Here is a 17899-nt window from a genome sequence, read left to right on the forward strand (position 1 = left end):
AGTACTACTATACTATTTCAACTCACTTTTACATTTACCTACAATACTTTTAATAATAATTTTTCAATTTTAATAAAATAAACGATATTTAAACCTACCCTCAACGTCCAAACACCAGTGGGAAAACCATTGACCAACAAAGAGAAAAACAAAACACAAAGCCCCCAAAAAAGGAAAAGAGAAAAGGCAAGGCAATCACAATATCACACGTGGCAACAAAACAGAAGTTACAAGAAACACACCATTAAAAGAAGTTATTATCATCATCTCTTTTACATCAATCACCTTCTCACCCATTTTCTGTCTTTGCTCTCACATTGTGTCCACACACACTCTCTCTTTACTACCAGGTGATGAAGACAACCTCGTAGTCATCATTGAGGTTGTGGTGGCACCGACTTTGAAGCACTTCTGTTCTGTTTTATTGTAAATTACTTCATGGGAATTTTCAAAATTTTGTAAGTTGTTATCTTATTGATAAAATTCATAATATATGTGAAATTTCCTTGCCTTAGTATTAATTCCCAAACCCCAATTTAGTACAGCAACTATAATACTGTAATTGTCTGTAATACATGTACTTTTAGTTTTTATTTTTTATTTATTTATTTTGGGATTCAACTTTCAGGTGAAGAGCTTTGGAGATGATGCAACTGAAGTTGTTGTTCTAAAAATTCTCAAACTTGTCGAAAAGAAGCGATGTCGTCTCCGGAGGTTTCTGGAATCTTGGAGAACTCAAAGGAGCTCGATCGGATAAGGAAAGAACAGGAGGAGGTGCTTGTCGAGATCAACAAGATGCACAAGAAGCTCCAAGCCAGTGAGATTTCTTCTTTTAACTCATTGATCCAAATTAAAAAAAAAAATTAAAATAAAATTTGAAACTTGAGGTTCGGTCTTTATCTTTTGGTACCTTGGATTAATGGGTATGTGTTAATGTAGTTAATGTTTGTGTTCTTGTTTAGATTTTTTATATTTATGTGTTTGAATGTTTAAAGTTTGTGTTTTTGGAGATGGGTTTGGTTGAAATTAGCTGCTATTTGAGTTATGCTAGCTGGGTTTGTTTCTGATCATGAGCTTTGCTGACAATTGGTTTTAGTGTCATTGAATGTGGATATGTTATGAAGGGATGGTTTGGGTGGTTTTTATCAATTTGAGAGTGTGAGAAAGTTTAAATTACTGTCTGGGTTTTCATTTTTGGGAAAGCCAAGATGGAAATTATTTGATCATGGGTTTAAAATGTGTATATTGTGGACCTGGAATTGGTCACTGGGTCGTGATCAATGAGGAGCTCTCCACTTCAGCTAAATTTTGTTGTTTAACTTAATAGTTTGAGCTTTGTTCTAAGACTGTGGAGGTGCCTAATTTGGAGTATTAGAGTTCATAGAAAATTAACTTTACGGGTTATAGAAGCTTAACTTTGTTGGGTTTCCTTAAGTGATAAATCAACGTAGATTTAAGACGACAAGAGGGGTCATTGTGTTATTGAGTATGCTTGATAGGGATATCGGTTGTATCGAGAATATATCATCAAGGCAAGACAGCTAGTTAGATCCTCTGATGATTATTTGCATGTATACAGTCAATATTTCATATAATGACTGATGCACCTTTTCACATGAACCTCTTATGATTATCTTCAGCTATGTATTACTTTGTCATAAATGATATCATTGTATCTGGTTGGTGGTGTTGTGTATCCATAGTTTACTCCAAAGGGGTGGGTCCAAAGGGCACTGCCTTTGTGAGAATCCATGTCATAAAAAAAAAAAAAAAATTTGATATCATTGTACTTATATCATCATATGTTACGTTTTATTACTAGTCTCAACCTATTTATGTATTACTAGTCTTAACCTATTTATGTTAGGTTAGGAAGGGTAATGTACAACATTATAATAAAATATCTATGCACGTCAACTCGACCTTAAGATAAATGGGTACATGTAGAAGCAATAATTTCTCCGTAAGCATCCATTTGGATCTGTTAAAGAACGAAGGAGAGTAATAGAAAAGTTTAAAAATGCTTAGTTAGGAATCTAATCTCTTGAGCAATCTAGTAATTTCCTTTTTCTCACCTGAATTCTAAACAGAACCATCCTATGCCGACTTTGGAAAGTTTATGTCAAATAATTGGGTAGTTGTCTTATATGCATATTGGATAGGCATGAGCGGAATAAGCGAACGTTTGAGGATTTGGAGTATACAGCAGATCAGATCTTAGCTTATTGTTGGTACTTTGTTTGATTGGGCGCATGCTTGGGACTCACTAATAAAGATTAAATTCCTATGTTTATTGAGTCTTTATCTCTTTGTATATAGAATTTTGTATTTTTTTTGTAATTCTTTAGGCAATTCTTTTTTTTCTTTTTTTTTTGGATAAGAAATTCTTTAGGCAATTCATCATTCATGCCTGTTTTTGTATGAAGCAGTCCCTTTTTTAAATAAATTTTTTATTACCTATAAAAAATGAATATTGAATGGAAAAAAGAGAAGAAAAATAAAGTCATGCCGTTGATTCAGTTTAGGAATAGAGCCAGAGAGTACATCAATTTAAAAAATAGAATGAAGATAAATTGTTTGGGGATATCTGTAAATGGCTAAATCCTATGCCAGTTTCAACCTGTGTAATAGTCAAGTATTTGACAAAGGAAAAAACCACCAAAAAATAAAAAGATAGATAACCTAGGAGTCAGCTCCAAGTATGAGAGAGCAAACCTCTAGGAGTTAGTATCTAGGGTTGGCTGGAGTCAACACCAAACCATTATAAAATTCCAAGATAAATTTTATCAATCGGTCAAATTGTAAAACAAAACCGAAGCCTTGGATTATTTAAATAGAAACTTATTATCCTGGTAGGAATAAAAAATAACTTTACTTTACTTGCAAGAAAAGAACTTAACCTCCTAAATCAAATAGGAATAGAAAACATCAAATTACATAAAAGAAATCATAATTATTACATGACTGGGATTAGGTCTGTAGGTCCAATTAGTAGTAGGCTCCGTCTGTGAAGCCACAGGTTGGTCCATCTTCTTTTTACACCTATGCCTATAGGTCTACACAATCAGAGGCCCTATATCTTGTGTCCACACCTTCGCTTGGTTCCTATTAATTCTTACAAATTAGCTTCTTTGTGATGCATTTGTATGTGTCTTATATTATACTTCAATTGTACGGACAATACCTATGAAAACAACACTTCCCATGATGTTGCCAATGTAAGCCTACTCCTCAGATGCTTTCAGCAGTTATCCACTTTGCACTTGGCTGCTCACTGTTTACCGTGGGCATGATAACTAGTACACCAGAGGTGTGTCCTTCCCAGTCCTCTCATACTAGGGAAAGGTCCTCTCAATGCTCTAACACCCACGCTGGATATGGACCGAACTGTCTCATGACGTTTTGAACCCAGCTCACGTGGTTTATTGTAAGAGGTTATATGGTTCTAAATAGAGCTAAATGGTGGCATGCAGCCAACCCTGAGTAATTAAGATAAGCTGTATGAGTTTGGTACTCTAGTTGAATTGGTTGATGTAGGAAATTGAGACATGGCATAGATACAGCTCAAAAGAAAGGAAAGAAGTGTAGGGGGGACACAATATAGATTAACTGTGCTAGGTAGATCAAACTTTCTATAACTTTTGTAGACTTTTCTATGTGTAAAATGTATTCAAGTTGGCAAAGTAGAGTCATACTAAACAAATTTATAGATTGAAATTATTCATTTCTAACTGTCGAAGATAAAAGTATAAGTGTCAATATTGTAGGATACGTCACATGAGGAAAAAGTGACATCATCTTCTATGCTGGGAGTTAGATAGGAATGTGTTTGGGAATATTTAATCTGGAAAACTTCACAATTTGCTTTGTTACTTTTGAAAAATGTGGAGAGGAATATGTGTATACATATTACTCAAAATTTCAGAAATAAGATGTGCATAACAAATTGTTACGACAGTGCATCTATGTGTTGGCATCATCAGAGATTTTGGATAATATTTGTGGAATATGTAAATATTTCTTTGGATCTGAATTTATTTAATTAAAATAAGCTAAAGAGAACTATGACATAAAGCATGGAGGCTTCAATCAACTAAAAAATCTTCTTCCTAGAAGCGCTCTAGCCTTTATCTGTAACTGTGTATAAAAGTCAGTAAAATTAAATTCTATAAAAGATTCTTAACAAACATCACGAACTTACTTTATTAAGCATATTATGATAATTTTTTCATACTAATGTTGTTACTCATCTCCCAACTCATAGCTGCTGCTGACTATGTTTGATTGCAAGATGGTGAAGGGAAGGGAAGTACCTTCCTTTAAAGTGTTTGGCTTTCTTGGAAAAATTGGAATTGGAGGAACTTATGTGATTGGTTCCAAAGTTATTAACAACTGAAACAGACTCTTTTTCTTGTCTGTTCTTCCCTTGTCTCCAAGTTGGGAGGATAGAAAATGGAGGGCCCTGGAGGGAGGGGCTTCATGCAATCTGCCATCCTTCTTCCCCTTCACCCGATTACACAAAGAATAGCCACTTTTCTCCTTCCCTTTTCCATTACCCACCTTTTTCCCTCCCTGCCTTCCATCCAAGCAAGCATTGCCCAAGTCCCTCCACTAACTAAATGGTTGTTTGATGCCAATCTAACTCCATAAATTATAACAATAAGCTAACATAACTTATATACTTTAATTTATGATGATTCTTGTTAATTATTTACCTAAAGCAGCGAATTGACAACAGCACTGCCACCACTATAATTGTCTCTCACTGTAGTCACTGCTGTCTTAACTATTACACAATTACTCCACTTCTAGTTTAGAACAACCTTTCCACCATCTTTTTGCTAGCCCTTAAGACCGTTGTTGCCACCATCACTAACCCACTGCTACTATTATCTTGGCCCCATACACCACTATTATCATCTCAAGTTCAACCATTTACCTATTCCAACATCACTATTATTGTTGGCAACCATGCAACTGAATTCCACCACTACCATCTCAATGTCTCCAGCAGTATACTATATGTGATCCAATATTCTTCCTTGATCACAATCTAGTTCTGTTTTCTTCTGTAGCTGGGTTTTATATCTTTCTTTGTATGTTGGTGCAGCTCCTGAGGTGGTTGAGAAGCCTGGAGATAATTCATTATCTAGGTTGAAAGTTTTGTATACTCTTGCGAAAGACCTGTCAGAGAGTGAAATAACGTATGTCCATTCTACAGCTTTTATGATATTGATATTTTCTACTTAAAAAAAAAAATTTCAGAAACATGTTTTGCACCTTATATAATTCTCATTATTGTACTTGGCTGCAGCATTTCCAGCATGTTGTTAAATCAACTTGATCATCTGGTTCCTCCTGGGCCTCAAGGACAATTAAGAAGAAGGCTAGGTTTGTGCTAGAATCTTTGAGCTATAAGATATTATGGGAACATTAGTGAATGCTGTAACCTTTTGATTAATCTTTCCCATTTTAGGTTTTCAGTTATAAAAAGCTTTTATATATATGTGTGTGTGTGTGTGTGTGTGTGTGTATATACACATAAATTGTTTTCAAAATAATAACCATCTTATAAATGTTCCTAGCCTAGGTTTGTTTTTAATTTACCTCGTAATCCATATCCTACTATCCATAAGGAGGCATGAATCTGTAACCTTTTAATCAAGCTTTCATGTTTTAAGTTTTTAGGGTTTTATTTATTTTTATTATATATTGTTACTTTCCAATACATATTCTACTAGTCATGTGAAGTTATGCATTTGGACTTGACGGGAAGAAATTGGAGTGTAGATAGGCACATATGCCAAATATATTGTTGAGATAAAAGAATCCGTGTCTCTATCATTTTGAAATTCTCTTGATTTAGTTGAGGAACTTAACTATTTTCATGCGTACTTGTACATTTAATAAAAAGGTTATGTTGTTTTCATTACATGTAGTCTTTAGATTTCTATTTAGTTCTCTAAACAGAATTAAATACCAATAACTTCAAGCTATAGCCATCTTAAACAGCACTCTTAAATTTAATGCTGAGCATTTCATGACGAGCTAATAACTCAGATCTTTTGCTTAGTTGATTGAAGCATGTTTTTCAGTTCTCAAGATTACTCTTGAATCCTGTTGCTAATCCTCGATTGTGTTAGCTATAGCGAATTCATTGTGATAGATAGCAGCATCAAGGGACATGGCATGCTATCAATTTTTGGTGGATGACATTGAATTTTTGTTAGGATGAGCGACGAACTTCTCACAAATAATTTTAGAAGGGCACATAAATTAGCATTTAAGTTTCATCAACCCGTATAGCTTTGCTAGTGAATATAAAAAATGAAGCCAATAAAATGCATTTTAGTGTCTGATTCCAACGAGATGCTTGTCTTGTTGTTATGGGAATTATATACTTTGTTCATTTGGCTGACAATTCATAAATTACAGAAGGCAATGATCCGAAAAGGAAAAGAATGAAGACTGATTCAGATATTTCAAGGATTTCGAATAATGTGCGAAGTCAACTAGAGGCTTGTGCTAATTTAAAGGGAGAACAGGTATGCATATATCATGATATATTTTTTAATCATGCATGATTTCATTAGAGTTAGCACATCCAACTAATTAATTCTTTCGGCAAACAAGTTCTTTCACTTGGATGATATTTTGTGCAGTTCAGTTTTATTAATGTGAACTGTTATTCCAGGTAGCAGCTAGAGTCAGACTAGATGAGGCTGATAAGGATGAGTGGTTCGTTGTAAAAGTTCTGCATTTTGATAAGGAGACAAGAGAGTAAGTTCAGTTCCTGTAAATAGGACATCACCATGTCATGATTTTAACTTTTTTGACGAATTAAAGCCCTTCTTCAAGATCATCATGATAACTGATTGATCTATTTGAGCTGGCTTATCAAATTATAATTGTGTTGTTTGAGCTTCAGGCTAGCTCAAGAAAGAAAAAAAGAAGAAAAGAGCCAAGCTCATGTTATGACTTTCCCATTTATCTATCAAGTTTGATTATGGCCCCAATTCAATTGCCTAGTGATAAATGCCTGGCTCAAGGTCAAATTGAGGCTTAAGCTATGAAATTATTTTGAAATGAATTATGGCACGGTGTAGATGTAACTTTTCTAATGATTAAGTGCAATGTATACCCATTAAAACACATGCCATATGAATATAACTGTCTAACTCAGAGATGTTATATGCTCCATATTCACGTGCCTAAGTAGCCCTTGAATGCTTGTAGATGAGTTGTTGAGGAATGAAACCATAAGGGTTAGTCTAGAATGGATTAATATACGAATTTGAATGAGCTTGTTGTGGAGATAACATCAAAGTATCAAACTGTTTGTGAGCTGGTTGCTATATTTTTACCATAGACAGAAGTTACTGCATTTATCTTGTGTTGCCAGTAATTAGTGATGGAACAAAGGGGTAGAAGAATTTTTCTTGTTGCAGAACGGGTAATATAGAAAATGGAAAACAAAAACAGAAAACCCTAGGCTTCAAACTATTCTTGGAGTCTCTTTTTAATGGGTTTCAAGGATTACATCAAGCCTCAATTACATTCTTTAAAATCCTCAACAACATTAAAGCCCAAATTCAAAAGTTAATAAGAAATCTACTTCAAAATTTGAAAAAGAAATATGGTATCTTAAATAAGAAAAATATATTAAATAATGAACACTAAAATAATTTTGATTGTGCTGCCTGCATCACTACTTTAAAGCCCAAATTTAAAATTCAAATCTGAAACACGGTCTCTCAAATAAGAGAAATTCTGAAATAATAAAATCTAAAATTATTATGGTTGTGCTGCTTGCATCGCTACTCTAGGTATTTTTTTTTCCCTTCAGAAATTACTTTATTCCTTGCTTATGAAGAAGCAAATGTGCAGATTTGAAGTCCTAGACGAGGAACCAGGTGATGATGATGAGGGTGGTGGCCAAAGGTAGCTTTCTTTTATTGACTCTAATTTGATTGCCCAATTTAAAATTCTATTTAGATACTTCTATGTTATCTTTCTATTTCCATAATTTTGTTTAATTATTAATTACTTGGCTTAACTATGCGTGCTACTTGACTTGCATTGAGAACTCTATTATATTTTAATGGTTTTAGGTTATAGAGTGATCTGGGATTTATTAGATTACTAATAATTTCTTGGACAACCAACACCACCCCCCCCCCCCCCCCCCCCCCAACGCCACCTTTTGTTCTTTCTCCTCCTTGATGCTCCTTTGTGACTTATGCCCTATAGTGTTAAAATTGCTTTTCTTTATTCTTTTCTCTTTGGCCTGATTTAATATTGGTCTTTCAGCAGGTCAGTTTTGTATGAAGAGACAAAAAATTGTTGATACTTGCTGGATAGAACTTTCTATTTTAGATATATTTAAAGAATGTGGATAAGTCTTTCAGGGTTATGACTAGAAGACTAGAACTTACATGGTTCCTAATGAGCTGGATTGGCCCAGAGATGCTGAGTGTTGTCTTTTCTCCACCATTTTTTTTCTTTGGCTTAATGATGAGTGCCGGTTGTCCTACTGTTAAATGCTTAGAGTAATAATATGGTTTATGTATATATTTTACTTCTCTATGTAATGAACTATTTTCATCTGAGAGTGACATTCCTTTTTCCTTGCTGTTCTTAGGAAGTACAAGCTGCCCATGTCAAGAATTATTCCTTTCCCCAAGAGAAATGATCTTAGTAATGTACAAGATTTCCCTACTGGAAGTCAGGTTTTGGCTGTCTATCCAGGAACAACTGCACTTTATAAGGCAACTGTTGTTAATGGCCATCGCAAGGTGACAATTCTATCTAATTTTTTTACTTGAACAGAAGTTATTATTCATTTCCTTCGAATTCCAATATTCTATAGATTCTTATACTTCCTTTTGAAAATGCCTGTGAGTTTTGCATGAATCTAACTACTTCTTGTAATTTTGCATATTGTGGCCTTCTATCAATTGTTCCAAAATATTTTCAGAGGAAGACGGATGAGTAAGTATATCATTCTTTGTCTTTTAATACTCACTGTCTATAATTTTTGGAAAGAGTGCATTGTCAATTTTGCCATAGCTTCTTATGTAATTTGATTTCATTAGTAAAATTGATAACCTCAATTTGTTTTATTAGTTTCTCTTCAGGGTAGATTATGGATTCTAATGTAATTTGATTTCATTAGTCACTGAAATGATAAACATATAACCAAAAAAAAAAAAGGATTCTAACATTTTTTTTAAGGAAACAAATAAGCTTAATTTATCTAGCAAAGTAATTTCTTCATATAAGGAAGATGTAGAAGAATGATGACACTGCCATGTGCTTCCAAATGAGGATATTTTTCTTTAAGATCTTTATATTATGTTGTCAATAATACATATTTCATGATTTGGTTGGGCAGTTATTTACTGGAATTTGATGATGATGAGGAAAATGGATCATTGCCTAAAAGGACGGTACACTTCCAAAAGGTGGTTCCTCTGCCTGAAGAATCTCGTCAATGAATTCAAGCTGTTTATAGCCGTGTATGAATCTCAAGTGTTATGTAGCATTATGAAGCTGGCCTTTAGCGTGCCTTACGTTACTTTTTTATGTTATATAATCATATTTATTTCTTATTCCTCTCAAGTATTGAAAATGTTAAGACTTTCTGTCATTCCGTCCATTCCCGTTAACTTTTATCTTACGTGCCCAAGTGTCATTTGAAATTATTCCTCTCTTGGGAAAAAGTTTTTCTACCAAGAAATGAAATATTCAGCCAAAAAATAAAAATAAAAAAGGAATGATTATAAGAACGTATCACTTGTGGTATGTGTAAATTTTGTTTCTCAGTAAAATAAAGAACAAAGTGCTAACTTTTGTTTAAAGGTTGGGGTTTCTACTTTCTAGTCTTGGAACAGTTTCAAATTTCAAACAAAATGGCCAGAGCCTCAGCATAATGGAGCCAAAAATTGCCTACCAAAACCAACTGTGACCCAAATGGAAAGCTGCTAAGGGCATCTCCAACAGGTTCGGTATCTGGGTTTGTTAGCTAAAATTTAGAGAATTTGTGTACTGTTCATGCTCCAACAGGTTTGGCATACCTAGATTTTTTTGGGCTAATGAATGGTAGCCCATCAAGTCTGATGGGCTACTGTAGATTAGCAACTGATTTTTTTTCATTAAAAAATTCCAGCACTTAATATTTTATCACTTCTTTCTCTTTCTTCTTTGATTTGTTTCTTCTCCTAGAACAATTCTTGCTCTCACAAAACAATTCTTGCTCTCATAAAAAACTGATTTAATTTAAACAACAAATCTAAAATCAAAACAACAACAGATCAAGAACAGAAGAAAAAAAAAATAGAACAACAATAAAAGATCAAGAAAAAAAAATAGAGACGTATGTGTGTGGTGGAGCATCAGCGGTGAGGAGGAGGAGCAGTGGTGGTGGTGTGGTGGAGTAAGGGCGATTTCTCCTTTCTCTCCATGCGTGTTTTTGTGTGTTTGAAGATTATGGTAGAAAAAGAAAAGAAAAAGAGTTGAAAAGGAGAGAGCTGGAGAAAGATATAGAGAGGGAGGTTCTGGAAGTGAAAAAAAAAAGGAGAGGAGAGGATGAGATGTATGGGTATACGTGTGTGGTGCAGAAAAAACAAGAGAAAAAAAAAAGGAAACATATGGATGAAAGAATGGAAATACTACTACAATATTTTTATAATATTTTCACAATAAATTTTAAGCAACAGATTGTTATTAGTTAATATTGGCGAATAAAAAAATAATTTCAGTGGTGAGTTTAAATTAGAACTAGTAACAACTTTCCACATAAATTTTGTTGTGAAAGTATTGCGTAAAATGTTGTGAACATAACACTTCTCATTGAAAAATATAGTTGTTAAAAAAAGAATAAATGATGATTAAAAAAAGAATAAACAATGAATGAAGAAATAATATTTAAATGAGATAGAGAATATGATAGAGAATCTGTTGGAAGTGCATTTGAAAAAGTTGGTAGGTAAAAGCTAAATGTCACTGTTCATTCTCCAAACAGTACAAAAATTTGGAAAATCTGCTGGAGATGCTCTACCTGCATATCCTATCCATTCTACCTAGAACCGACTCTTCTTAACTTGCTGTTAAATTAAGCTGAAACAGCCTACCAATCACATAATATGGCCAAATCTATACATGTAAAGACAATGTCATTGTAAGTTCTCAGCAATTTCCTCTCCCTCTCTCTCTCTCTCTCTCTCTCTCTCTCTCTCAATTGAATAATTATGCATATGCACACACATCTAGACAAAGAAACCCCCCTGCTTTATCTTTCCCTCCCTTTGTAAAGTGCAACACATCCTTTGCCATAACCCCTCCTCTGTCTTACAAGAAAAGCAAAGAGTGGAATATCTTTAAGGGAGTTCCCATCAGTAAGTGAGTGTTTTTGAACACTGCAACTTTGTCAGGCAAGCAACTATCATTTACTATCTTTAGCATCTTCGACAACCAACTTTCTTAGTTTCCATCTATGAATATTATATTTATACACCTTCTTTAAACTTATATGCACTCTTTGAAGAAAAACTTATAGGTAGCTAAATTGTTCATTGATAAAAGACTAAATGTTACAATAATATTCTTTTTGTACTCACTTCAAAAAAAAAAAATTCTTTTTGTACTCTGTATTTGCTCCAAAAAAGAAGGAAGTTTTGCTACTCTTGGTTGCATTCATGAAAAATATGTATGCTCATTTAAGATACCATTTTTAGTGTTCCACTTACAATCTGCCAATTACAGTTTTTTTCTCTTTTCTTTTTTCTTTTTAAATTTCATTTTAAACTTTGGTTACTTTATAAGAGAAAATAAGTATTTATGATAGATTGTGAATACAAATCCTCTATACCACTTTTTGTATTCTATTTTATGTTCCACTAATTATGGTATGTCGTTTGTTTGTTTAATTTTCTATTTTAAATTTTGATTATTTTATAAGGAAAGTTAAATGAATATAAAGCATACTATGATTGGTGAAATATAAAGTAGAATACAAAAAAATGTAGACAAGATTTGTATTCATAGATTAATATTAATAGAGTATAAAGTGGAATACTTAGAGTAGGATAGAAGATATTGTTATATGTTATTATTATTATTATTTATTTCTTTACATCCGATAGACAATGGTATTTTAATGTAATGCAGACTTCAGTTAAAAAACAAAATATGTACTCACAAAAACATATACTTTGTGTAGGTGAAATGGATATCACCTCACTTGTGTTAGAAATTTCTTCGTCAGTGGATCTTTCAAGATTTAAGAATTTCATGACAGTGAGTAAGGGTAAGAGTAAGCATAACACTAATGATGCATACAGATCCGGAAATGAAATCTTGTGGGATTTCATCAAGAAGTTTGACAAGCTGTGTGTTAAGGCAGATGCAATGACGGGAAAGGAAAAACAACTCAAGTTGGAAATGAATAGTTCAAGTGATATAAAACTGTTAACAGATTCAAAGGCTTCAGATTCAAAGAAAATTGTGAAGCCAGTGAGTTGTTCAGGAGGAAAGGTTTGCAATAATAGTTCTTGCAAGGGGAAGGGAATCTTGCAGGCTGGTGTTGTTGAACACCTTAATGGCCGACTGAAAATCCTTGAAGAAGAAACTAAGACTATGAAACAAGATATCTTGGAGGCTCTGGAAGAAAGGAGAGAGCTGGTGAATGATATATATGAGCAGTTTCAGATTATACATAGTCACCTTCGCATACGAAATCAAGTGATGGAAGAGTCTAGTTATGATGATACTTTGATTGCAAATTCTCCAAAGGTAACTCTTTCTGCTATGTAGTGATATGTCTTATCCACTAATATATAGAAATTGAGTTGTACTTCAATTAATTTTGTTGTGCCTGGCCTGCAAAGATCTGCTTTTAGTCTTTTCTTCTCTGGTTACTGAAGGCATCACTTTGTCTTTACTTTTTGTGCCGGGAAGAAGTTAGCTGTTTGCTGTTAGTTATTGGTGAAGCATGAGTTCCTGATCCTAGGCTTGTGGATCAATGTCACTAACCTTCTATGCATCATTTACTAATTGTTTTTCACCCAAGAATATTAAGAACAATATTTATCTTATGAAAGAATACCCAAAAAAAGGGACTTGCTTCGCCTTCAACTTAATATTTGACTTTTATGGTATTTGATATTCTTAACTCTTAAGGTCTGGTAATTGGTAAATGATGTTTGTGCAGCCCGTGGTGGGGTCTAATAGGCCATCTTGAAACATAGAAATACAAGGAAAGTTCCTACATACACGCTCATTTTCAAAGAATCTATGCATTTGAAACTAGGAACACAAATGACAAAACATCTAAGTCGCATTATAAAGTTGCTATTGGTCTTCACGGCACACCCTACTTCCAGCTCTTTTCATGCTGAAAATGGCAGATTTCAAAGCATATTGCATTCACTACATTAGTTTTGTAGTAGTCAAACAGTTTGCCCAAATTATTCCAATAAATTGAGAGTATTCATTTTCAAGAGACCCAAGACTCAACAAGTTAAAGACTTATTCTAACTTCTCTAGAGTTTCTTTGGTATGACTGACTGTTTGGTTGCGGAAGGATTGAACAAAAAGAAACTGAGAACAAAATTAGTTGGTTTGTGTAAGCTTTGCTCTATCAATTTTCAATACTTGTATGCATAACTTTTACATGTTTGTGGTGTATAAACAGGATGGAAGAATAATTGGGACTGGTATAACAGAAATTTTTCTTCAAGAACCAAGTATGTCTCTTGTCACCAGAGATCTTAGAGCTGGCACTTTAGAATTCCAAGAATCTGCTTAAGTAGTGCATGGACTCTCAATGAGATGATTTTTTTTTTATCTGAAATTTTATGAAAGTTGTGCAACCACCTGTTTTAGTTTGTGTTTTTTTGGTGTGTTAAAAAAAAAAAAAAAATATATATATATATATATACACACACATACATATATATACAGTCTTTGGAGTCCACTATAAATTTTACTATGTTTATCAACTGTTTCTCATATAATAATATGAGTTTTTGGCTGAATATTGGTAAAAATTGAGTTTATTTGTGATATGTGTAATGTTCAAAGTTATTTAACTGCTTGAGGAGAGAGATGAATTTTGGTAATGATGTTGCCAAAATTGTGAGAAAAAATAAGAGAGAGAAGATAGAAATGATGTGACAAGGGAAGGAGAGAGAAAAGTCATTTTGGCAATAGTATTGTTGAGATTTCTACTGCCCAATAAATTTGTATTGTGGCAATACCATTGCTGAATAGGAGAGAAGAAGAAAAAGAAATTAACTGTTGCAATGCAAGTGCCTAAATAGGAGAGATGAGGGAGGAAATTCTTTTTTGTATTTTGGCAATCACAATACCCAAATATGAGAGAGAAGGGAGATTATATTTTGTTTTTTTTTTTTTTTTTTGCCTAAAAGAGAAAAGAGACTATTTCCAAATATTATATACATATTTATATGGTTCGAATAAAGATCTTCATTGTGGATGGTTGCAAATATATAATGAAGAGCTTTGTTGGGTTAAAATAGATTGACTCCAGTTAATTAATTCAATTACCCAAGTTGATTAATTAGGTCAAATTACATGCAAATCCCAGAGGCAACCAACAAATCACCAATAACTAATATGCAGCAGAAAATAAATTAACATGGTAATTTGTTGACAAATAGGGAAAACATCTCACAAGGCAAAAACCCCACCGTGTGAATTTAAGGTCACCACTCCCAAAAATCCACTAATTAATAATCAAGCGATTACAAGTATAAGGAATCTTACCATTACCTTGGCTTGTTCCAAAATACCAACCTACAATTAAACATTTACTTCAATACACAATTGAACTTGATCTTGTAGTAGGCTTCTTTGTTTTGCACAAATCTCCAATCTGTGACTAGTTCCTTTGCACAGAGACTAACTTCAACAACTTGATTGATTGTTGTTGGCTGCAAAATTCTCCACTTCATAAACGATGAAGATCAAGAAGTACTTGGTTACAAAACCCTAAACCTTATATATGTTTAGGGTTGTAGAGAGAGAAACCCTAATCATTCAAATCATCATGGGCCGAAATTCAGATTTGAGAAATCTGAAATTATAATTCTCGATAGATTGAGCTTGTGTCAAGCTTGTATCAAGCTTCTTCATTAATCTTCAATAGCAGCTAGTGTCAAGCTTTAATGAAATAAATTTTCTTCACTTGTTTCTTGGATCAAACTTCATGTCTTTAATGCTATCACTTGATATGTTAGAATAACATATTTCTTGATACATTAAACTCAACTTAGATTTACCCAATTACAAGTAAAATGCGTTTTGTCAAAAGATTAGCCAATTACATAGAAAATATGACCCTAACAAGCTTCAATTGCATATGAAGAACCTAAGGAACAACACTTACTGGAGAGTTAAACAACATGAGTCTAAAAGTTGTGTTTGTGTTTTGTTTTTATTCTTTCTAAGGGTTTGTTTTATCTTTTTGTTCACATTTTTAACTTATCCACTACACTTGCTTGATTGACGAGGAATTCAAAAGATAAGAGTTGTGGTTTCTAATTACTTTGATAATCTGTAGAAGTGTTTTCCAAACCGCACAACACACTCAAACCACTTGCAAAATGGAAAATATAGAGAGTAAGAAATATATAGAGAGAGAGAGAGAGAGAGAGAGAGAGAGCGATCTTCAAAATTGTTTGTCATTTGTTAAAAGTCTTGTAACTCAATTAGCACTTCTTAATGTTTTTAAATTCCAACAAACAATTCTCAAAAAAAAATTCTAACAAACACATACAAGGTTTAAATTCCCATCTCCAACTATCAAATTATACCAAAAAAAAAAAAAAATTGTTCTCCTTAATCCCTTTAATTAAAGAAACTACTGTTACAAATATGTCTATTAGTATTTTCTCTATAATACTAACTATTTCACTAGGGGTAATTTCCTAAAACCTCTAAAATATGATCAAATAACCATAACAAACTCTCATTCCCAGATTTGGATTAGGTGCAATTATCCCATTTTCCTCGCTATTTGTTTTTTTTTACTATTCTCAGTTTCTCACTACTCCATCTCTCTTCTAGGCCAGCCTCAATCTCTCTACTTTCTTTCATTCACTTTCCAAACAAACAGATCCAACATCTCAAATCCATATCGGAGTCTCATTAGTCTCTCCCCAAACAAACAGATCCGGCAAAAAAGAGAGCTTGGATTTTCGACAACCATTTTTTAGCACATTTTTTTATGGGAAAGAAATCGGCAAACTAGTAACAAGTTTGAAAATCGGAAGGTTGATTGTGGCTTGAACAGTTTCCAACCAAAATGACTTTTTGGATTTGTGAGTTTTAAAAATCGGATTGGTGGTCAGTCCTTGATTAACATTTTTTTTTTTTTTTTTGTTGAGAAAACAGTCCTTGATTAACATGGTTCGACTGGCTAGTTCGAGTTCAAAACTTTTTCCAAAGTTTTATAATGTTTGATAGTCTAGGAAAGTAAGGTTAACGAAAAATGCAAGGCTTGGTTATAAAGCATTAATTTCAGCAAAAAAAGGGTTTTTATTGGTGAAAAGCGTTTTTCTAAAGCCGCACATGCATCTAAATAAATAAATAAATGTGTTTTCATCTTTCACTCTTCCCTAATTTGTGTCAATGGTGAGTTTGAGTTAATTCAACTAGAAAAGTCTCTTGTCGTTGAATAAGAAATTTAAGGTTTGATTCTCGGTATACATCAAAAACTGATTGATGTTTTAGTCCAAAAATTAAGAGCAAACACCATAAATTGAAACTATATATATCAACTGTTTCTTTCACTCCCACCCCCTAATCTCATTAAGGAAGTGTTTAGTTTGACAAAAATTTATTTCTAGAAAATATTTTTCGTATTTACAAGTGTTTGGGGTAATGGAAAATGTTGGTCAACAAAAAGTATTTTCTGATTGACCGTAAAATAAAGACACTTGTGACATAAATTGGTTTAGGTTTTCATTTTTTGTCAACCATTTTCTGCCTCACTCAAAATTTATCAACCAAACATCCACCCCCACTTTCCACTGTTTGCCACCTAACTACGACACCCCAACTAATGTCTTTGGTGGCCAACCACTACAACTAGAGGCTGCTGACACCATTGGTCCCCAAACATAATTTTTTTTCTTAATCTAAAATTTTATAATTTTTTATTATATATATGCTTGGGCGATGAAAAAATTTGAGAAAGTAGTATAAAATATTTTTTTTATAATATTATCAAGAATGCAACCAAATACTGTAAAATATTTTCCAAAATATTTTTAGAAATGTAATCAAACACTTGAAAATAATTTTTTTTCAAAAAATATTTTATAAATAAAAAATATGTATCATCAAACCAAACACAGCCTAAATCACCTCTTCCGTCTTCCCTACGCTACTCGATTTGTCTCATTGTCAGTTATCACTTCCACTTGATTTTTCTCATCCTAGGTGTTTTCATGTAGACACCCATTTTGAAACCGTTCAAAGGCCAACCAAGACCACATGTTTGCAAACAACTCTTGAATTGAATCTAATCATTTCGAAAAGAAGTCTGGGCCTCTTAAAAACAAAATTTGAAGGTGAAGTGTACCTTATAGTCCTCATCAAACTTATGAGAAAATCAACTTGAGTACTATAGCCCAAGTCTTCCAATAGTGCATTGGAATTTCCTCAAATACTTGGGCAACTCTTCCAACACCAGCTAAGGGCACAAATGCATGACCCAAATACGTGAGTTTGAGAGATATATATTAAAAAAATATGTTCTCGTAATCATTTAGGATCTTTTTCTCGTTTTGTTTTTAATTTGTTGAAGTTATTTTATTTTATTTTATAGGAGTTTGTTGAAGTTGTTTGACTTAAATGGTCTTAAGTTGTATTA

The 17899-nt window shown here is 33.2% G+C and overlaps 2 protein-coding genes across 4 annotated transcripts; both read left to right on the plus strand.

The window, feature by feature from the left end:
• Positions 1-262: 262 nt before the first annotated feature.
• Positions 263-9649, plus strand: LOC126725793 (SAGA-associated factor 29 homolog A-like). Of its 2 annotated transcripts, none has more exons than XM_050430716.1 (10): positions 263-458; positions 629-817; positions 5111-5204; positions 5315-5391; positions 6439-6545; positions 6695-6780; positions 7888-7941; positions 8642-8795; positions 8978-8991; positions 9395-9649. In XM_050430716.1, the coding sequence occupies exons 2-10, from the start codon at positions 700-702 to the stop codon at positions 9495-9497; spliced, it is 807 nt and encodes a 268-aa protein (XP_050286673.1). In that variant the 5' UTR covers positions 263-458; positions 629-699; the 3' UTR covers positions 9498-9649. The 2 variants fall into 2 exon arrangements, with proteins under 2 accessions (XP_050286673.1, XP_050286672.1); XM_050430715.1 differs by having other exon boundaries at positions 264-458; positions 6436-6545.
• Positions 9650-11192: 1543 nt separating this feature from the next.
• Positions 11193-14066, plus strand: LOC126725794 (uncharacterized). Of its 2 annotated transcripts, none has more exons than XM_050430718.1 (3): positions 11193-11400; positions 12221-12792; positions 13694-14066. In XM_050430718.1, exons 2-3 carry the CDS (start codon positions 12226-12228, stop codon positions 13805-13807), a joined length of 681 nt encoding a protein of 226 aa, XP_050286675.1. In that variant the 5' UTR covers positions 11193-11400; positions 12221-12225; the 3' UTR covers positions 13808-14066. The 2 variants fall into 2 exon arrangements, with proteins under 2 accessions (XP_050286675.1, XP_050286674.1); XM_050430717.1 differs by having other exon boundaries at positions 11195-11432.
• Positions 14067-17899: the final 3833 nt, after the last annotated feature.

The sequence above is a fragment of the Quercus robur genome, chromosome 5 (assembly GCF_932294415.1).
Source record: "Quercus robur chromosome 5, dhQueRobu3.1, whole genome shotgun sequence".
In the NCBI taxonomy this organism is placed as follows: domain Eukaryota; kingdom Viridiplantae; phylum Streptophyta; class Magnoliopsida; order Fagales; family Fagaceae; genus Quercus; species Quercus robur.